This window comes from Diadema antillarum, unplaced genomic scaffold (assembly GCF_040938485.1).
Source record: "Diadema antillarum isolate AM-2024a unplaced genomic scaffold, OU_Dant_1.0 seq00001039_RagTag, whole genome shotgun sequence".
NCBI lineage: Eukaryota > Metazoa > Echinodermata > Echinoidea > Diadematoida > Diadematidae > Diadema > Diadema antillarum.
The window spans coordinates 1,061,438-1,080,684 of NW_027271870.1; the positions used below are offsets into that span (position 1 = coordinate 1,061,438).

Below are 19,247 nucleotides of genomic sequence, written 5' to 3' on the forward strand. Positions count from 1 at the left end.
GGAGTTCAAGAGAAATCAAATTTGTCATCTTTGAGTAAAATTTGTACCCCTAACAAGGGAAACAACAGGGTGTAAGAGGACATATCTTGTTATGTGAAGGATACTGGGTATCATAAGTGAGACCAGGGGTATGCACATGTAGTACCAAATAAACACATTCCGAATCAGCATGATATTTCAGTGCAGGCTAGCACTCCCTTTAAGAATCATATTCTGTGGTCAGTCCCAGCAATCCAAGTTATTGTGCTATTTTGAAAAAATGCAGCGCAACACCGCCTAATGTTAGAAAGATATACATAATTGACAGGGATGTTGGTTTACTTCAAGTACCATCAAAGGAAATTTCAAATAAATCCATATCTCATCATTACTTTTCCTCCTCGAAAATAGTGTGGAGAGTAAAAATCAACTGATTCCCATGAGAATCTTGGTTGGGTTATTTTTGGCAGCATTTGGCAGGCTGGTAGGGGGAGCCAAGATGACGCCATCGATCACCGCTGGTCGGTCGCAAAGAAAGGAGCTCCCGATTATCCACGAGCCCGTTGTGCGTTTACGCTCATTAACGCCCGTGTGCGGTGCAGAACACTCTGGTGGCAAGGACGGGGATGGCATGGGGCGACGCTCTCACCGCTTCGTCTGCTGGTTGAGATGCCGCGGGGCGTCGGCAAACATGTACTTGAGTTTGAAGGCCTCCGCCACCAGGAGACTGATGTCCTTGTTCCCCCAGTTGTTGGTTGGCAAGTTCTGGAGAAACAGCATGGTGCCCTGAGTAGCAGCAGCAATCATAGGAAAACAAGAGGAAGAATAATAAACCTGCTGCATGAAACTTGACTGTGGAAAAAAACTGCACATGCAAACACTTGGGTAATATTCAAAACCATCCAGTTATCAGTTTGTCAGGATGGGAGAATTCTTCCGAGATGCTAGACAGAGAATGGAAGAATAAGTTCTTCAGCTTGTTGACATCATTGCAGTCTTAAAAATAACAAAAGCTGTCACGATTGTGGAAACAAGTATCGAGAAGATGTATAGATTCTCTAGCAGCAACTTCATTGTCTAACAAGTACAACTGGATCTTGAATCATTCACCCAGCATGAAAAAAAAAAAAATGCTGTTTTTCTTGCACCATCTTTAGATCCCGAAGAACATCTCAAGATTGAGTACTTAACACCATACTGTTCCAACCTGTTTAAATTTGAATATGGTCGGTAGGTTAGATTTTCAATCACAACTTAATCTTTTTCTCTCCTATTTTTTTTTTTAAAAATCCCATATCTATGAGCAAGTGTTCACCCTTGCAGACCCTGTAGGTGGGGGTTCATGGAATGGGAAGGCTGGCCAAGTTTGGATATACTCGAAAATCAGTGTAAAACAAATTAAGTACAGCTTTATCACTGATCTCTATGTAAGTACACATATAGTGCCAGAATGTCGACTGGAGTAGACTGTTACCAATGAGCATATGCTTCAATGCATGTGTTCGTTGAATGGTGCCATTTGCAGTTTTCGTAAGTACCCCAATTGGCAGCGAATGAATTGAACCACCCATGAACCCCCACTCTACGGGTCTTTAGGTCTTTAAGCCAATTAATCTTGCTCGTAGTTGAAAATGCAATAAGAACGAAAAGGAATAACAAGAACAAAACAAATCATGGCAATTAAAGTGAGGTCACATGACCCAGACAGATGACTTACTTGAAAGTCTCTCTCCCTCATGATCTTCCCAGCAAACATGACTAGAAGAGCAGCACACACATAGAGATGGAACACTGCAAAGCCTTCTGGTTCACTCTGTTATGAGAAATCATTACAACCATGATGATTTGTGTATTTGAAGAAAGTTGATAAATGTGACTGATTTTTGTATAAACTTTGTACTTCCATCCTTCAGAAGGATTCATTTAAATAACAAAAGATTAAATGATTGCAATCAATTCATCCCATATATAAGTAGTACATGCTTTGTAGACACTTTTTGAGGAATATATCCTATTATGATGGTGACATATTCTATGATGATGTTGACATAAGTTAAGTCATTCACCTTTTTGGGTATATCTATGCACTCATCTATAAATGTGTTCTGTTATAAAATGCCCCTCCATTTCTTTTTTCCATTTGGCCAAGATTTTTTTTTTCAGTAAATTGACATGGTTTCGTACCCAAATTATGTTCCTTTGTTATGTCTACTCTTTTTTTTTTTTCATTCTTCTTACTCAACTATGTCATTCATTCACTCATTCATTCATCCATCCATATATCCATCCACTTCATTCAATCCTGAGCACATTCATATCCTTCAAAACCCAAGAAGGCACAAAATTTTGGAGCAACAGCTTATGGCTAGTCATCTATATCTCTACTGCTTTCATCTATCTGTTTGTGCATCTATTCATGTACCCCTGTCATCTATCCGTTTGTGCATCTATTCATATACCCCTGTCATCTATCCGTTTGTGCATCTATTCATATACCCCTGTCATCTATCCGTTTGTGCATCTATTCATATACCCCTGTCATCTATCCGTTTGTGCATCTATTCATATACCCCTGTCATCTATCCGTTTGTGCATCTATTCATATACCCCTAACATCTATCCGTTTGTGCATCTATTCATATACCCCTGTCATCTATCCGTTTGTGCATCTATTCATATACCCCTGTCATCTATCCGTTTGTGCATCTATTCATATACCCCTAACATCTATCCGTTTGTGCATCTATTCATATACCCCTGTCATCTATCCGTTTGTGCATCTATTCATATACCCCTGTCATCTATCCGTTTGTGCATCTATTCATATACCCCTAACATCTATCCGTTTGTGCATCTATTCATATACCCCTGTCATCTATCCGTTTGTGCATCTATTCATATACCCCTGTCATCTATCCGTTTGTGCATCTATTCATATACCCCTGTCATCTATCCGTTTGTGCATCTATTCATATACCCCTAACATCTATCCGTTTGTGCATCTATTCATATACCCCTGTCATCTATCCGTTTGTGCATCTATTCATATACCCCTGTCATCTATCCGTTTGTGCATCTATTCATATACCCCTAACATCTATCCGTTTGTGCATCTATTCATATACCCCTGTCATCTATCCGTTTGTGCATCTATTCATATACCCCTAACATCTATCCGTTTGTGCATCTATTCATATACCCCTGTCATCTATCCATTTGTGCATCTATTCATATATACCCTCGTTATCTATCCGTTTGTGCACCTATTCATATACCCCTGTCATCTATCCGTTTGTGTGTCTATTCATATACCCCTTTCATCTATCCATTTGTGCAGACATTCAAATATCTATCCTTCTATCTACCTATCTGTATCCCAACAACCAGAGCATAGATCAGAGTTCGTTTCTTGAGGCAAGACCCCAATACTCACCATGTACGTGTCCCAGAGGCGGACTGTGCAGGAGAGGGGGAACTCCCTCATCAGTAGGTTGTTCATCCACCTGAAGGCAAACTGGAGGTAATCTAGCTGGTTGTCCATCAGATGCTTGTGCAGGGGTGCTACAGGGCGGGGTCCATCAGGGAGGGGTCCACATATGATGCAGAGACCAAAAGAAAGCATTATATCGATGAACAAACAAAACATACAAACTTGACCAGGAGATATTTCAGACTATTGAAAAAAAAAGAATGTTTAAGTAATGCCTGCTGCTTGAGATGGGCAGAGAGGTGCCTCAGTTGGTAGCATTTCTGCCTTGGAATCAATTGACTAGGGTTCGAAGCTCGAGTCCAAAGACCAGTGAGTCTTGCTGAGCAATGTTGTGTGTTTGTATGTTGTTTCCTCTAGTAAGAGGCAATACACTCTGTACCTATGGAAAGGATATTAAATGGAGGTCCCGCGTGTGAGAAAGTCACAACCCATGCACGTCAAAGATTCCCCTTAATTCATTTATGACAAAGAGCAGGATGTATTACCCAGCAAAGTGGTCCAACCCACATACCCACAATGCATGCATTAAGGCACCTGGGGTTTGCTTCATGAAAGTCTGATGAGAGACTTTTCGTTCATAAGACACACTTATGAGAGACTTCATGAAATGAATTTTACTTCTCTCTGAAAGTCTCACATAGCTATACATGAGTGACTTTGGCCATTCTGAGATTAAAGGGACTGTACAGTACTGGTTGAGGTAGGGATTCATGTTTAGAACATTCCTAAGTGAGATAATGAAAAGCCTCTTATGAAATATGAAAGAACATGTACTTTTAAGAAGGATTCAACGTTTATTTGATGAAAATTGGTTTTCAAATGGCAGAGATATCCAAAAAAGTGCTAATAATAAAAGGCGACATGCCCCAACTTTATTAGTATCTCTTTGTTTCACCTTGTTTTTGGATATCTCAGCCATTTCAAAACCGATTTTCATCGAATAAACTTTTGATACCCTTTAGAACCGCATGCTCTTTGACATCTCATAGAGTGGTTTCTAAGTATCTCACAAAACGTTAAAAGCTAAATCTTCACCTCGACCAGAACTGTACACACCCTTTAATGTATTAACGGACTTTTATGTGATGACTTCATTAAATGGACCCCTGATCAGTTAGTTCAGTGCAGAACGTTGGGCAGTATTCCAGATGGAGAAAAACAAGAAACACTCTATTTCACACTGATTAAGTTATCTTTTTTTTTTTTCATCAAGTCTGATTGCCAACTTGAAGCACACAACTGCAAAACCCACAATGGATCATTATTTTTGTTGCTTTTGGTCACTATATTGCATATGTGCCATTTCATTCGGACACAGTACTCACTATTTATCCTCTGTATAAGCTCCTTGAGTTGGGCCACCTTCAGCTGAATGCCTGGCTGTGCAAAGGTGTAGTTGTCTTGGATGCCGTCCAGCAGCTTGCTCATACACCAGAAGCTGTCTGCCTCGATCTCCCGCAGGGTCTCCTTCGGCAGGCTGTTGATGCCCTTGTACTTCTCCACCGTCTCGATGTCTTGGCCACCTGGTGGATGTTGAGCAATAGAGCAGTTTACCAACACATTCAAACTTCATTCCCTCTTTGTGTGTCTTAAAGTCGGACGATCGTCACCCCTAATGGTGCGTTATTTCGTAATCTCCCGAATGATCGAAGTTTGTGCATGCAATTGCGCAATGCCAGACTCGGTGCTATATCCATAAACATGTGGGACAATGCTGCCACTGAGACATGTGTGTGTGTGTGCGTGTGTGTGTACGCATTATACATAAACATTGTGACCGCGAGCTGCGGTGATTGGAGGAGAGAGGCCAGAAGACGTGTGGCTCTTTTGGCCTCTCTTCATGCGCATGCACACTGAGAGTGTGAGTCCATTCGCACGCTCTCGTGGCTCGGGCAGCCATTTTGGGTCAGGAGATTTGTAGTCTAAAGTGTTGTTTGCTGACCCATTGAGCCAGCATGTTGCGTTCGTCTCCGTGCCGCACAAACCACTCGCCACAATTGTAAGGCTTTTAAGGCATAATTTACCATTTGCAGATGAAACAAAAACCCAGAATTGGTGCTTCAAAATAGTTCTAAAATGTGAGTTAGGGATACAAACAACCAATGTAAAAATGTGAACTAGTTTAATCGACGTTAAGCATTGTTAAATATACAGTACAAAAGGTGAACAATAGTTATAATAAAAATGTTTCCAGACTAAACTACCTACAGTTATGGTTTAATGAGAAAAAAAGTGATATCTCCTGATATTTTAGGCTTCATTGCAAAAATTCTATATGGTAGGATGTTTTGTGATACAACTGACCTACACATATCATCAAAAGTGATATCTTGAACATTTTTTAAATCACTGCTCCCAAAGGTAAACAGGACCTTAATAACTGCTTCCTCGTACACCTTTACAAACAAGGTTGCTAATCACGAATTTATCATGTTAAAAATATTACCTCTGATCCCAATGTGAATGCAATGTGCATTTCTCTGTTCATTACTGCACTCCATGATCGTAAAATTTTACCACTCACAAAATTTTGGGGAAGTCCTGATTTGTGCAAAATTGGACTCGCTAAATATATGCGTATACAGTATTGAGCAGAGGAATTAAACTGGAATGCAGCTGTTGCTAATGAATGATGGTCTGCCAAGGTTCACCTTTGGGTCGCATCTTCAGAGCATGACTGCTAGTAGCATGGTGAAACACTGGCTGTGCATTACTGCAGTACTGAGTACAGTACACTCCCGTTATGACAAACACGGTTATAATGAAATTCCGGTTACAACAAAGTAAAAATTCAGGCCGGAACGTTATCCGCCCTATGTCTTTCATTGTGTATTTGTTCGGTTATAACAAAATTTCGATATAATGAAAGAAAACTGCCGGTCCCAAGGACTTCATTATAACGGGAGTCCACTGTACCTGCATGGGTTGTGCAATTTTGTATTTGTGGTTAGGCTTCTGCCACCCTCATACAACAGTAGACATACTACAAAGTCAGGCTGTATCCCCTTTATATGCAACTCCAGGTTAGGCTACAAACATAACAGCTTTGTGTGCAGAGAGCCTGCAACAACATTCTTTCTGAATAGCTGGCAATGCGGTTTCAACACAAATCTACCAGCTTGCAATGTGAGTGCCAAAAATAGAAAAGCAGCTGTTGCATTCATACTCGAGAAATGACAGTGTTAGACATTTCATAGCAGAGCATTTATGCTATCGTCATGTTCCCACAATGCATTGTAACATCTGGAGACATGTGGCAATATTTGGGGTGCTTTTTGATACTCACCAATGTGCTCTGACAAGAATACCACAAAGAAGGGCGTGACAAGGTCGTTGATGCCCTGGACGTATCCGCTGGCGGGATGCTTCAGGGCCCATATGTAGAGTATCCTCTCAAATATCTGAATAGTCAAGAAAAGAGCTGAATTCAGTCTTCACCTCTAGAGAATGATTCAAATTCTGTCCATGGTTGGTGATTATCAACCATGTAACACAATACACCGTGGTACATTGTTTCACAATGACAGCATTTCAAGACTCATTTTCTCATAACTAACTCTCATTTTACGATTCTCATTTCCAGGTATATGATAATCTAATCAGTCCCCAAGATTTGTGTTGATGCAGAAATGTCATCAAGAATAGAAATGGTAACATAATGCATTACCAAAAGCAATGCATGAAGCTACCATACACAGATACGGCATATTCAAAAGGACTTTGAGTTTAAGATTTTATGCCAACAATTTATGACCGTACACAGCATTTACTGTATGACCTGGAATAAGTGTTCGAATGAAAGCTAGGTCCTGCAAACTTTCACACTGCCTAGAAAACTGTGTGTGGCTGCTTTATTGTTTTTCTTTTTCTTTGCCCCACCCCCATCCAGATACAGACGAGCACATCACATGCAGTATAGAAACTGCAGCGACTGCGAATGCTTATTTCAATCACTTCAAACTTTCAAAACTTTTCAAAATATTAACAGGGCATGTACAGTGTAGATTCAGAGTGACTTTATCACTAGAAACATTGTACTCAAGACCTATGCCTTGCTCACATCTACATTTCAAATAGCAAAAAAAAAGAAAAAAGAAGTACAATAGTACCCTTCCCCCTCCAAAAAAAAAAAGAGAAATGAATGAATGAATAAACAAATAAATACACAAATGCATAAAAAGGAAATAATATGTAAATCAGTGTTTTTACTGGATGTGCCCTATTGCAGACATACTTGTTTACACAAAATCTTTCAGTTTTCATTTTTGTCAGTGCTGGTGTCTTTCATTTGTACAATTACATGATTTTATGAATGTATGGCTATACATTTGATAATGAACTCACCACTTGAACAACTGGTTCTTGAAACAATGGTATTAAGGGGTTGGTCCTTGGAATGTCAATATGAATCTGAAAGAAAGGAAAATGATACATTCAAATCTTAATAAAATACACTTTTAACCCTTTGAGTACCAAATGGCAAAGAAAACTACATTGCATTGTACACACTTTCCAAAGTCCCTAGCACAGAAAGGGTTAGAGAAGAATTGGCAAACACACTTGTGATGCATCCCCAAAATTTACTGTCACTTCACAATATCATTACTACTTAGTGATTGATATCTGCATTGGCAATATTGATTACGGTTGACACTTATCTTACAAATATCTAGAATAAATTCAATAAAGGTCCATCAAAAAAGCTTCAATACTACAACTTAACTCAGCATTTGTATCTTTCTTTTTTGTTTATAAACCTCTTAAACAACAGTAGTTAGTACAAACACCAATAATGTGTAGCTAATGTAAAATCACAGCGTCTCTCTTCATTCTTCCTGCAAATTGGCAACAGGCATGGGAGAGAATTGAACACATGCTTCAACGACAACAACAACAACCAACAACAAAATGATGAACATCAAAATACCTGGTGGAACATATTTTTGTGTTGGGCATCATGCCTGGTCTCGTAGTACTGATCTACAAAGCCAAAGTACTCTTCGCGTTTTCTATCTAACGTGGATTGTCTACGCTCTATATTGGCTGGTAGGTACCCCTGTAGAGAAAGGAGGAGATAAAGACACACAGCATAACATAGAAGTAGGCCACAAATAAAACAAAAATGATGACAAAAATAAACAATGCAATCATAGGGCTTCTACTTCCACCAGTACTGTGGCTGCTTTACTGTATTGCTTGATGCATTGCCAGTCAAGGATGATAAACAAAAGAAGTACCTGTAATCAAAGTGCTTATTTATTTACAACTGTAGGTTGTAAGGCATGTCCACTCTCTGGCCCACATGTATATGTTTTCTTTTCTGACACTTCATTAAACATCTGGCACACTGAAGCTCCACACCTTTCCGTCTCCTGCTTTGCTCCTGCTCAAACTTAATACTTGAATCAACTGGCACATTAGCCTTTTGTCAAGGCCCTCTCGCTGTAATGGGCGAGTGAAGCGAGCCCAGCCGAGCGCGCCAGCGCGAGGGCCTTTTCAGATCTGCTTCACACATTATTATTCATGACACGTGAACCCTTCTGAATACACATTTTACCGGTTGCGGTCAACCAATGGAATGGCGCGCTCCCCGAATCCTCAGTCTTGGTGTGTTGTCATGCCTGTTCGCATGCATCACTGACCACCCGCAGAGGTCTGCCACAGAACTCTACGCACTCTGTGTGTAGAGTTCCGTGAGGTCAGCGGCGTGCATTCGCTCCATTCAAATCGGGTTCAAGCAGACGCACACGCTGATTGGTCAACTTTTGCTCCCGAAATCGGGGAGCAAAAGTCGGTAATTCAAAGGGCTAACAAAAGGATGCGAAGCAGATCTCAAAAGGCCCTCGCGCAACCCCACTCAGCTGGGCTCTCTTCACCATACAGCGAGAGGGCCTTGACAAAAGGCTACAGGCACATCTGTAGGGGTGACGTTTCAAAGGGATTTACAAGAAGGCACTAGTCCCTAGCTTTCATAACAATTCTCATTATCGCTAATACGTAGGTGCCGTGCGCAGAGCAGCGTTTTAGATGCATTATGGGATAGCTCATGGGACAAACTTGCCCCGGTTTTGGCTGCACATGCACTCAAATCACGCTCTGTTTTTATCCAGAGGTATTTTTTTTTGAAGATTTCTTCACTTTCCATCATGTGACCAGCACATTGAAGCCTTGCAGCAGTGAACCATGACTCTAGTGACTGCAAATCAGTAAAGCTTAGACACTTTCAACTCTTTTAAGCTGAATTATAGCCAAGAAAAAAAGGGCTAACAACGAAAAAGCAGACAAAGAACTCCATTGCATTGTATGGGAACTGCGACTCGCGTGAGACAACCGGAAGCGAACAAGGGCACCAAGGAATCCCACAGTGCATCTGTGACAGAGCTCTTCAGCGTGCACAGAAGTTTTCTGCGCATTGGCGATACCGAGAATTCTGGTTCAATTTAACCATGGAGGTAGTAGCTTTATGGTTTAACAGTACCATGAGTATCACCACTGCTCACAACCACCAGATAGTGCAGATGTGACCTCAGAAGCAGATAATGACTCCATGCTCATATCAAATTAAAGCCCTAGAAACATAGTGATTTTTTTTTCTCTGAGGTTAATCCTCCTTTAATCATATATTTCTTGATAGTGACATCATAACTGTCAACATTTCTGCATGATTAAGAGCTCCACATAAACATCATTAGATAGCTCAGTTGGCAAAGTTGGACAATTTTTACAATTGAGCTCCCACAATGTTAAGCAATGTCTCCAACAGTACTTACTGATAGGACCTTCCAGGCTGTTGGACGTACTGTCTTCGGTATACCAGCCCAGCTGTGTTTTCTTAACGTCTCTGCGGAAATACAGACAGCACACTAGTGTTTCACAGCATTCATAATTGGTTATTCCTTTAAGATGTCAGTCACAATGTTTTTACTCTGCCCACCATAGGGGGAATCACTCCATGTACTTAAAGGTATGTACAGCAAAAACAGATGCACAGCGATGTTCGATAAAACGACCTAAAACAGCATCATGATTTTTAGAAAGGTACCACAAATATATGTCATCTTATACGGCATCTTGCTGTATACGCCAAATATTTTGCAAGGTTTTTATTTTTTTGAATTTTGCGAGTCAGATGCTATTCGTGAATTTAAAAACACACAAAAATATTGACTCTGATCCCGAGATGAATGTGACGTGCACGTACAAATCTATACATTTCTCTGTTTAGTACTGTACCCCACGCTTGCATATTTACCCACTGGCGAAATCATCGGGAAGTCCCGATTCGCAAAAATTTAGACTTGCTAAATATATGGCGTATACAGAATGTGAATTGTACAGAGCTTTACATGTCATGATGACTAAAGCATCCTAAATATAATGTCTAAAGCAATATAGAAGATCATTTTTTTGCATCAAAAGTTCCTGACTTCGCATTGCATTCAAAGATGAAACTGTATTGAACTTGGTGAGAATTGCAAAAGAGAGCCATGTAACATTTCTACATATTGTGATTTTTTCCACGTATTACCTGATAGAGAACATGTTGTTAAGAAAACTGTAAAAGGGTGATCTGGCTAGACTACATCCTGTCTGAAGTTCAATGTCTCACAACATTTTCGTACTGAAAATGTATCAAGTTTCTATGTAGCTCGCTACAATGTCTCCCTTTATAAATGCGAGCTTAAATGCCTCCAGCAAGCTGGACAACATCTAACTGATTTCATCTCTATTTCATTAAAAAAAAATATAGAAAATAAAAAGAGAAATGTACCTTGCTATTTTTTCATTACTGTGATAGGCTATTGGAAATGGAAGTTCGCCAAATTTTATATCATTGGAAAGCTTTGAAAGTCTACATGATACTGATATTATCAAAATCACAAAAGTTTCTGTGAGTGTCCAACCACTTCAGCAGGTTTTCTTAATGACAGGTCATATTTGATTATTAGTAATGTATCCTTGTTTGCAATACGGCTTATAGCACAGTAAATCAGCCGTTAACATATCAAAGAGTTCAATTTCAAAATCAATCATAACACTTTAAGGGCAGTTACCCATTTCCATGTTTGGTGCTGACAGGACAGCCCAGAACTTGGCAGTCTTTTCATCCTGCCTGTCTGTTGGCACCGCTTCTGTGGAGACGCGGATGGGGGTGGACGGCCGCGGAGCCTCGAGGGTGTCAAGATGCGATCCGCTCGTGTGCTGCGCTGCCGTGGAGAATTGTTGGGATGATCGTTCTGCAGCTATTAACTCTGGCCTGCCTGGTGAATGTGGCTCTGTGAAGTAAAAACACAATATATACTCAAGCAAAATGTCATATCATGCCTGTAGTGTGCCTTCATTTTACAGAAGAACATCAAGAAACTTTTTTTATGTTGTCAACTACATTGGTAGAATCAAGCATTAACCTACCTACACACACACACACACACACACACATAGACTCACTGAACAAAATGCAACGTTGGAGAGCAAGGATAAATGGATCCCTTGACTACTGACTGCATAGAACTTGACATTTGTTAAAGAAATACAGTTGGTAAGTAAAATAACCCTGGACTTTTTACAATCACATAGGTGTACATACAATATGGTACATAGCCATGTTTGAAGAGATATGACCATAATTTTAACAATTCATCACTTCACCTATTGTGGGAAAGCACATCTTTGATAGCAAAGTGAAAATCATTCGTAAGTCTAACAGAAAGGTACTTACTACTGTTTAGGAAGATACCATCACTAAGCTACTCTCAATGACTGATTTGTTTATTACACTTAAAGCTTCCAAGGCAGTAAAAATTACAACTATTTTCATACCTTGAGTGTTTTGTGATGAAGGCACGTTTATCTTCAGCGCTTCTCCCTTTGTAACTGTGGCGTCGCTTTCCTCTGAGCGTTCCTGTGAAGCCCTACTGTCCGACGACAATCTCGACCTCTGACCTCTCGAGTCCTGCGCTGGCGCCTGTCCCATTGAAGACATTTGCGCTTCGAGCGACAGTTTTCTCGTGGTCAAAAACATGAGTTCGTCATCATTCACTTCCCAGGCATCCGAAGTACTGTCGTCAAAGTCAGCAAAGGAGTCCTTCTTGTGTTTGGACTTGCTGGGGGAGTGGCGCCCCTTTGGTTGCTGCTGTATGACGTCCACTTGAGGAGACTTGGAATGGACTGGCTTTATGCTGTCATGGCAACAATCGAGAGAGTATCACAGTCATGGCCTGTCACAGGCAGATGACTACTTTCAAAACTTTAACACTACATCAAAAATAAATGATTAATATGGATTTATCTTTAAAAAAAAAATAATTTCCTAAATCATCTCAAGTTTCTCCTTCTTTTGCATCACTTTGGTCTGTTTTGTACTATGTGGTAAAAAGCAAGGTATTCCAACAATCATGCACTTATTTGTGACCTGCCACAACAAAAGGATCCGAAAGTCGCAGTAATGTACATGTGCTATCACTCTGGATAATTCTATCATGAAAGAATTATTTTGCTCTTTTGCTGCACTCATATCATCTCAATAGGCACCTGATTTCCCAAGTCCACTTCCTAAACTTGCATGCATAGGCAAGGTGTGACATAAATACTTGCCCGATAGCCCGGGGCAAGTGAAATCAAAGTTGGGCAAGTGTTTTAGAACAATGAGGAAAAATGCTTGCCCAAATTGGGCAAGCAAATGTGTTTTTTTTCTGTTCTTCCCCCCCTCCCACAAACCAACGAAGTCAACCATACAGAAGCACATATAATGACTGCTTAGTGATGCAACAACTTTAATTTCATTTCAGCAACTTTCCAACACTTAAAAATGTACATATGAAGAAGTCCCAATGCAATGCAAAACCAACACTTGATCAAACTAAGTTTGTTATTCCAATGTGTTTAAAAGCATGCAAATCAATGTATCTGCTGTTTGTTCAAATGATTAGGCCTAATGTTTTTTATTAAGCTCTTGACTTACAAGTGATTTTCTATATCATTTTCTTTAATATTTCTTGACTTTCTTTTTGGGCATGTAAAAATGACTAAAATTCATGTTTGGGCAAGTGTTCTGCAACAAATTTGAAATCTGCTTGCTTGGAAAAAAAAAAAAAAAAAAAAAGTTATGTAGCACCCTGACAGGTCATAAAACATTTGTAGCCTTACATGTAAGCAGTCATGTCATGAGTTGCTTGCCATGCAGCGAGTTAAAAAATAAACAAACAAATAAATAAATGCACTGTCTGATGAGTACATATTTACATCCAGCCAGCAAATTTACTACTTGCAGTTTGAAAAGATGGCCAAATCATGTAAATGTGTCATTGCTATTTCTGCAAACTGTCTTTCCACTACAGTGTAGTGTACACAGTATGGGGTTACGGTTGCCACAAGTGACAACGTACACACATGGCATGTGTTAACCAACCGATGACGGTGCAGTCAATGCTGTCATGACACAGACCATGGTTAATGCCAACAAGACTGTAGCAGTGTAGTGTCAACCTTTAAGCTTACAGCAGGCCTCGAAATAGGATTTTGGAGGGGCAAGGCCATTTAGAAAAGGGCACTTTTTCCAAGAGGCCAGGGCACTTAAGTCAGTCAGGCTGCCGTGAAACTTCAAAGCACATTCTGACAGCTGGCTGGCAAAACCACAAGGCAAAGGAATTTGCGTGCGCGTGTAGATTGCTATGATTAGTCTGTGACAGACAGTTCATGACCTCCAAGAATGCGCCAGTACGCGCGGTTTCTTCTGTTGATTGGTCTCTCTCTCTCTCTCCACCCCTCCCCATTCCCCAGTCTGGCACACCTTGGCATCGTGGGATTTTTCTTTTTTCTTGGTGAACTTGGAGTTCACTCTTTACTACTCTATCTGAATATGCGCTGCCTAGCTAGTACATATACTCGCGGCCGCTGCGCTGCGGAAGTGGAGGCAGTCGGGACGGTAAAAGCCGGTCGGGCGTACATGTACGTACACATCGTCTCGTATCTCGGAAAGATACTTTGAGTTTGAATCAGATATATCGGGACGCGAGTGAACAGTGAAGGTATGATATTTGAGATCAGGAAAGTTGTTCAAGCTTATTAAAGAGACTTTGAGAAAGGGCATATCATACGTCATAGATAATAACTTTCATTCTAAAAGGGCACCACGGCCCCAAGAAAAAGGGCACATTTCTTTTGGCCGTAACTTTGATCAAAAAACAAAAGGCATTGCGGCCAACGAGAGGGGCACCGACGGCCATGGCCGTCGGTGGCCGTCGGTTAATTCGAGGCCTGTTACAGACAAATATCTGTGATAAAGCAAAATTTAGTGGTGAATGTCTAGCAATAAACTCTGAGTGGTACATTTGTCATGCCTATAGGCTATACACTGTACGCTAGACAGAAATGTCTGTCTGTCTGGAGGAGCCTTTTAATATTTATCATTTTTTGACATTTACGGCTCTCGGGAGGGGATTCCGTTAGGTCAGACATAGTCTCCGCGGAACATATCCCCGACGACAAGATACAGACTGATCTTATAATTTAGTCAAGCTGTAGAATGTCTACACTACAGCCAGAGCGGAGGTCCAGCCAGAGGGACTGAAAACGTGTTGTGAGATCCATACGACGCGATACAGCTGTCCAGTCTACATTCCATTAAACTTTTTTATTAGATGATTATTTCCAATTCCATATTCAGTGCTTGTAGACGTCTACCTACAGTAATGTGTTGGAATAATACAATAGCAATTGCACATTTTAATGAATTTAAATTATAGACGAAACTGTTGTTAGCTGTTTAATGATTGTTAACACCGTTAAATTACTGCGTTAATGTTAGGCTTTGTCCTAGCCTGACCAGACCGCTGTGCTTCGCACAGCAGTCTGACATATACTAGTGTTTAAACGTTGTAAACGATTGTCGCTTTTGACGGCAAAATCACATAAAATGTCTTTTATTTTGTTTGATTTTAACAGTAAGATGATTTTTACCACTCACCTACATCGTATTTTGCTGATGGTTGAGTTGAATTTGGTGTTTTGTTGGTATCCAGACCTTATTGTTTAATTTTTCGGAGTAGATAGTGCGATGATTCACAAAATCAACGAACTACCACGAACACTCAACCGGAAGCACCGTGGTAACATTTTAAGTACGCCCGTGCGTTTTGTGTGTTACGTAAAGCTTGTCGTCTGCTAGAGTGCTACGTACATGTTTTTCCACGTGTGCTGCTCTCATGATCTGACCTTTGCTGCGTCACTTCGCTCCGACAAGGTCATCACTTCTGCCCCGACTAGGTCATATGAACTTTTCCGACTCGCTACGTTGTAGTATACGAGAGTGATTGCCATTCAAATAACACGCAGAAGATGAGGAGTGCAGCAATACGGAAGCTTACACTTACAGACCTGATTTTAATCACGGATTTCGGTGGGTTTTTGACATAATTTTTTTAAAAATCGCGTAGAGATCTACCGATTATTGAATGAATATCATAGACTATGGGGATTCCTTATATTTTAGTTTTCTACAATAAATAGAGATATTCATGAAGGAAACGTACACCCACCGCTGAAAATGACGTCTACAAGAGGGTAGACGTGCAGCCGCTGTCACTTCGCGACAGCGGCTGCGTGTAATTAGCTTTGTCCCAGTGCATTTTTGTCGATAAATGTAGATATCTTGATATCAGGACATGTCTATCGGTAATAGACATGCGTTAACAGCCAAACGATTTTTAGTAGGCTGACACTAGTGAGCAGTGACAGTGAACAAGTCAGTGACCAGCTTATCGAATATCAACATTCATAGCCGTGATAGCCAACCAATAACATTCACTGCACGACTGCAATCCCGTGAAATGCAATGAATGGGAACCTGCGCCTTCTGCCTACACTACGTCTACACTACAGTTTGCTTACCTTCCGGGAACTTTACTCGAATTCTTCTTCCAGTAAGATGTCTTTTTCCCTTCAATTTGTGAGCCGTAGCCTGCATTGACAGCAGTAGCAACGCCAGGCTTCCCTCCTGCCGCTGCCATAGCGAAAATCTCACGATGTTGGAAATATAATGCAAATCTCAGTTTCCTTTACGGTGAAGCCGACGGAATACACATAGGACCATCAGTACCACTGGACAATCCACTTCAGCTCACCATAAAAGACTCTTTCTATGCGAGTGTGCTACGTAGCGAAATCATGGGCCGATGTAAATTGTCAGAATGGACCTATCTCAGTCGTTTGTTATAGCATTCATACTTATTGTACCTCCACACGAACCGTCATGTACGTCTATTCACTACAAACGACTGGACAGAAATCTATCACCTGCCCTTTACGACTTACTAGTAATGGGTTGCAGGGCTCTACCACCTCCCTGACAGAACCTCCGTGGTACCAGAGAGGTGGACCACCTCCCTGGTGGTACCACCTCCCCAGTAAACCGAACCACAAAACCATATAAATACTGCAGTGAAAAAAAAAATGCAGTGAACATGACAAGCGGAATCAGAATGCTTTAAATGCACACTTGCACCGTAATTCACACGAATTTCCGTGAACTTGAGTTTGCAGAAAATAAAATTAACATCAACATTTTCTTATAATTTCTCTTAAACATCAATATACGCGTTATTGTTTTTGAGGACGATATTTCTCTTTTACAGCATTGTACTTGTCCAGTCCTGACATTATGTACATGCTTTTAATAATATCTTATGGTGTTTGATAAAAACAGATTGAAAATATGGGTATTCAAACAAATAACGTTTCTATTTATACATATTGTGGTTTGTGACATCGAACATTGTTTTGATTACATAATCATCATGATATCGATGAAGTACCGTTTCTTCAACAATTTGCGTCTTAAAAATGAATGGTACTTTCTTTGTTTGAGATTGTTGGAGTAGTAGTAGTAGTTATGGTTTACTGAAAATTCATTGGCAGCCAGATGGCTGAATTGCAGAATTTTCTTCATTTCCATTTTGTAATAACAAAACATTAATAGTCATATATAATAACGATCAAGCATATACTTCAATTAAAATATAAAACCATAATACAGTTATCATGTAAGTAAACTAAGTGACACATAGTGTACACAATTTCAAAATGAATAAATTACACTTGTATACATATACATTGATGCAATTATAGGGGGCCTACAGGCAATCATGATTATACATAACCATATTCATACACTAATCTTGTATTATGTTCATGATATACCTTAATGTACTATTAACACAGCTTTATAGTTACTATAGGATATCAAGGCAGTCGTATTTGGGGTTACACTGCAAAAAGTCCGGTGTTAAATAGTAAACACCGAGCTGGTGTTAAATAGTGAACACCGAGCTGGTGTTAAATTTTTGGTGCTCATTTATGGTGTTAAATTAACACCTCCGGGTGTCATTTCCAAATTTTAAACTGTTTTTGGAAGAGTTTCTTAGTAACTGCACTTCTTGTTGATTTTTTATTTAAACAAGACGATCAAGAATTTTACATTAAAATACTAGATTTTTGAAAAAATGTGAAAATAAATTTACACCAAAGTAACACCAGCTGGTGTGGTCTCTTATTGAAGCTGGACGGGTGTTAAACCATTGATATTAACACCAACAAATATCAAATCAACACCATGTGGTGTCATTTTTTGAATTAACACCAGTACAGTGTCAAAATAACACCAGGTACAGTGTCAAATTAACACCACGAAGTGTCAGGTGAACACTTTTCAACACCATCACAGTGCATTTTTAACACCTGTGGGTGTGGTCCTCTATTGAAGTTTGATCGGTGTTAGATTTAACACCCATGGTGTTAAATCTAACACCGATGTTTTTACAGTGTAATCTTAGTGGTGCCCTCGCCCATATAGCATTTTTTAAAGCTCTACGGGGAGATTAATGAGATTAGGGGATTTGCTAACTACGTCAAGAAGATTAGCGGTATAGGCCTTATGGGACTCTTTGTCTTTACTCTCACACATGGGATTAAAATAGATTGTAACATACGTTATATCCCATCACGATACACCAAGGAAGGCTTGTCAAACCCACGCCATTCATCATGCATGCCGCTGTGTAAAAATCTATATCCATCATGATATTGATTTATAAATACCTGATCGCAATCGCCCATGTGTTTTAAGTGTATTATCACTACCCCTCTTGACACATTAAATTTATAAACGGCACAGTAATGGTGCACATATCGCCTTCTCCATTTAGAATTATAACAATAATGAGAATCATGAGGAAGGAGCTAACAATTATTTACCATTTGCAGATGAAACAAAAACCCAGCATTAGGGCTTCGAAATATAATTCTAAATCAGTTGTGAATTAGGGATAGAAACAACCAATGTTTGAATCAGTATAAGTAATGTCAAATAATTTATTGCTAAATATATAATGTCAACAATATAGTTATGATAATAAAATGTTTCTGAATTAAACCGTCTACAGTTATGGTTTATTGTGAAAAAGAGTGATATCTCCTTATATTTCAGGCTTTACTGCAAAATTTTTACATGGTTAGATGTTTTGTGATACAGCTGAATTACACTATGCATCAAATGCATATGATATCTCGAACATTTTTTGAAATTATATGCTCCCAGGTAAATATATACCTTTAACCGTTCATCATAGTCGTGAAAGCTGTAATGAAATCTTCGAGGCTCCCTGCATAGCACCACTCTTCCTCCGGGAAAACAGACAGAGAGACAGACAGATAGAGAGATATAGAGAGGGATAGACAGACACTGACAGACAGACAGACAGACAGAGAACAAAGAGCAAAGAAT

At 39.8% G+C, this 19,247-nt stretch overlaps 1 protein-coding gene across 1 annotated transcript; it reads right to left on the reverse strand.

Moving 5' to 3' along the window:
* Positions 1-221: 221 nt before the first annotated feature.
* Positions 222-16,539, reverse strand: LOC139742964 (TBC1 domain family member 22B-like). The gene is made up of 11 exons (XM_071653472.1): positions 16,358-16,539; positions 12,290-12,648; positions 11,524-11,745; positions 10,240-10,310; positions 8,397-8,525; positions 7,814-7,879; positions 6,756-6,870; positions 4,795-4,992; positions 3,413-3,540; positions 1,697-1,792; positions 222-765 (listed from the first exon to the last, which is right to left on the reverse strand). The coding sequence occupies exons 1-11, from the start codon at positions 16,474-16,476 to the stop codon at positions 625-627; spliced, it is 1,644 nt and encodes a 547-aa protein (XP_071509573.1). The 5' UTR covers positions 16,477-16,539; the 3' UTR covers positions 222-624.
* Positions 16,540-19,247: the final 2,708 nt, after the last annotated feature.

Coding starts and splice junctions, on each gene's coding strand:
- LOC139742964 (XM_071653472.1), bottom strand. CDS start 16,476: ATGGCAGCGGCAGGAGGGAAGCCTGGCGTTGCTACTGCTGTCAATGCA. Junction 1,793..3,412: donor GCCTCTGGGACACGTACATG/GTGAGTATTGGG, acceptor TTCTCATAACAG/AGTGAACCAGAAGGCTTTGC. Junction 766..1,696: donor TGAGGGAGAGAGACTTTCAA/GTAAGTCATCTG, acceptor GCTGCTACTCAG/GGCACCATGCTGTTTCTCCA.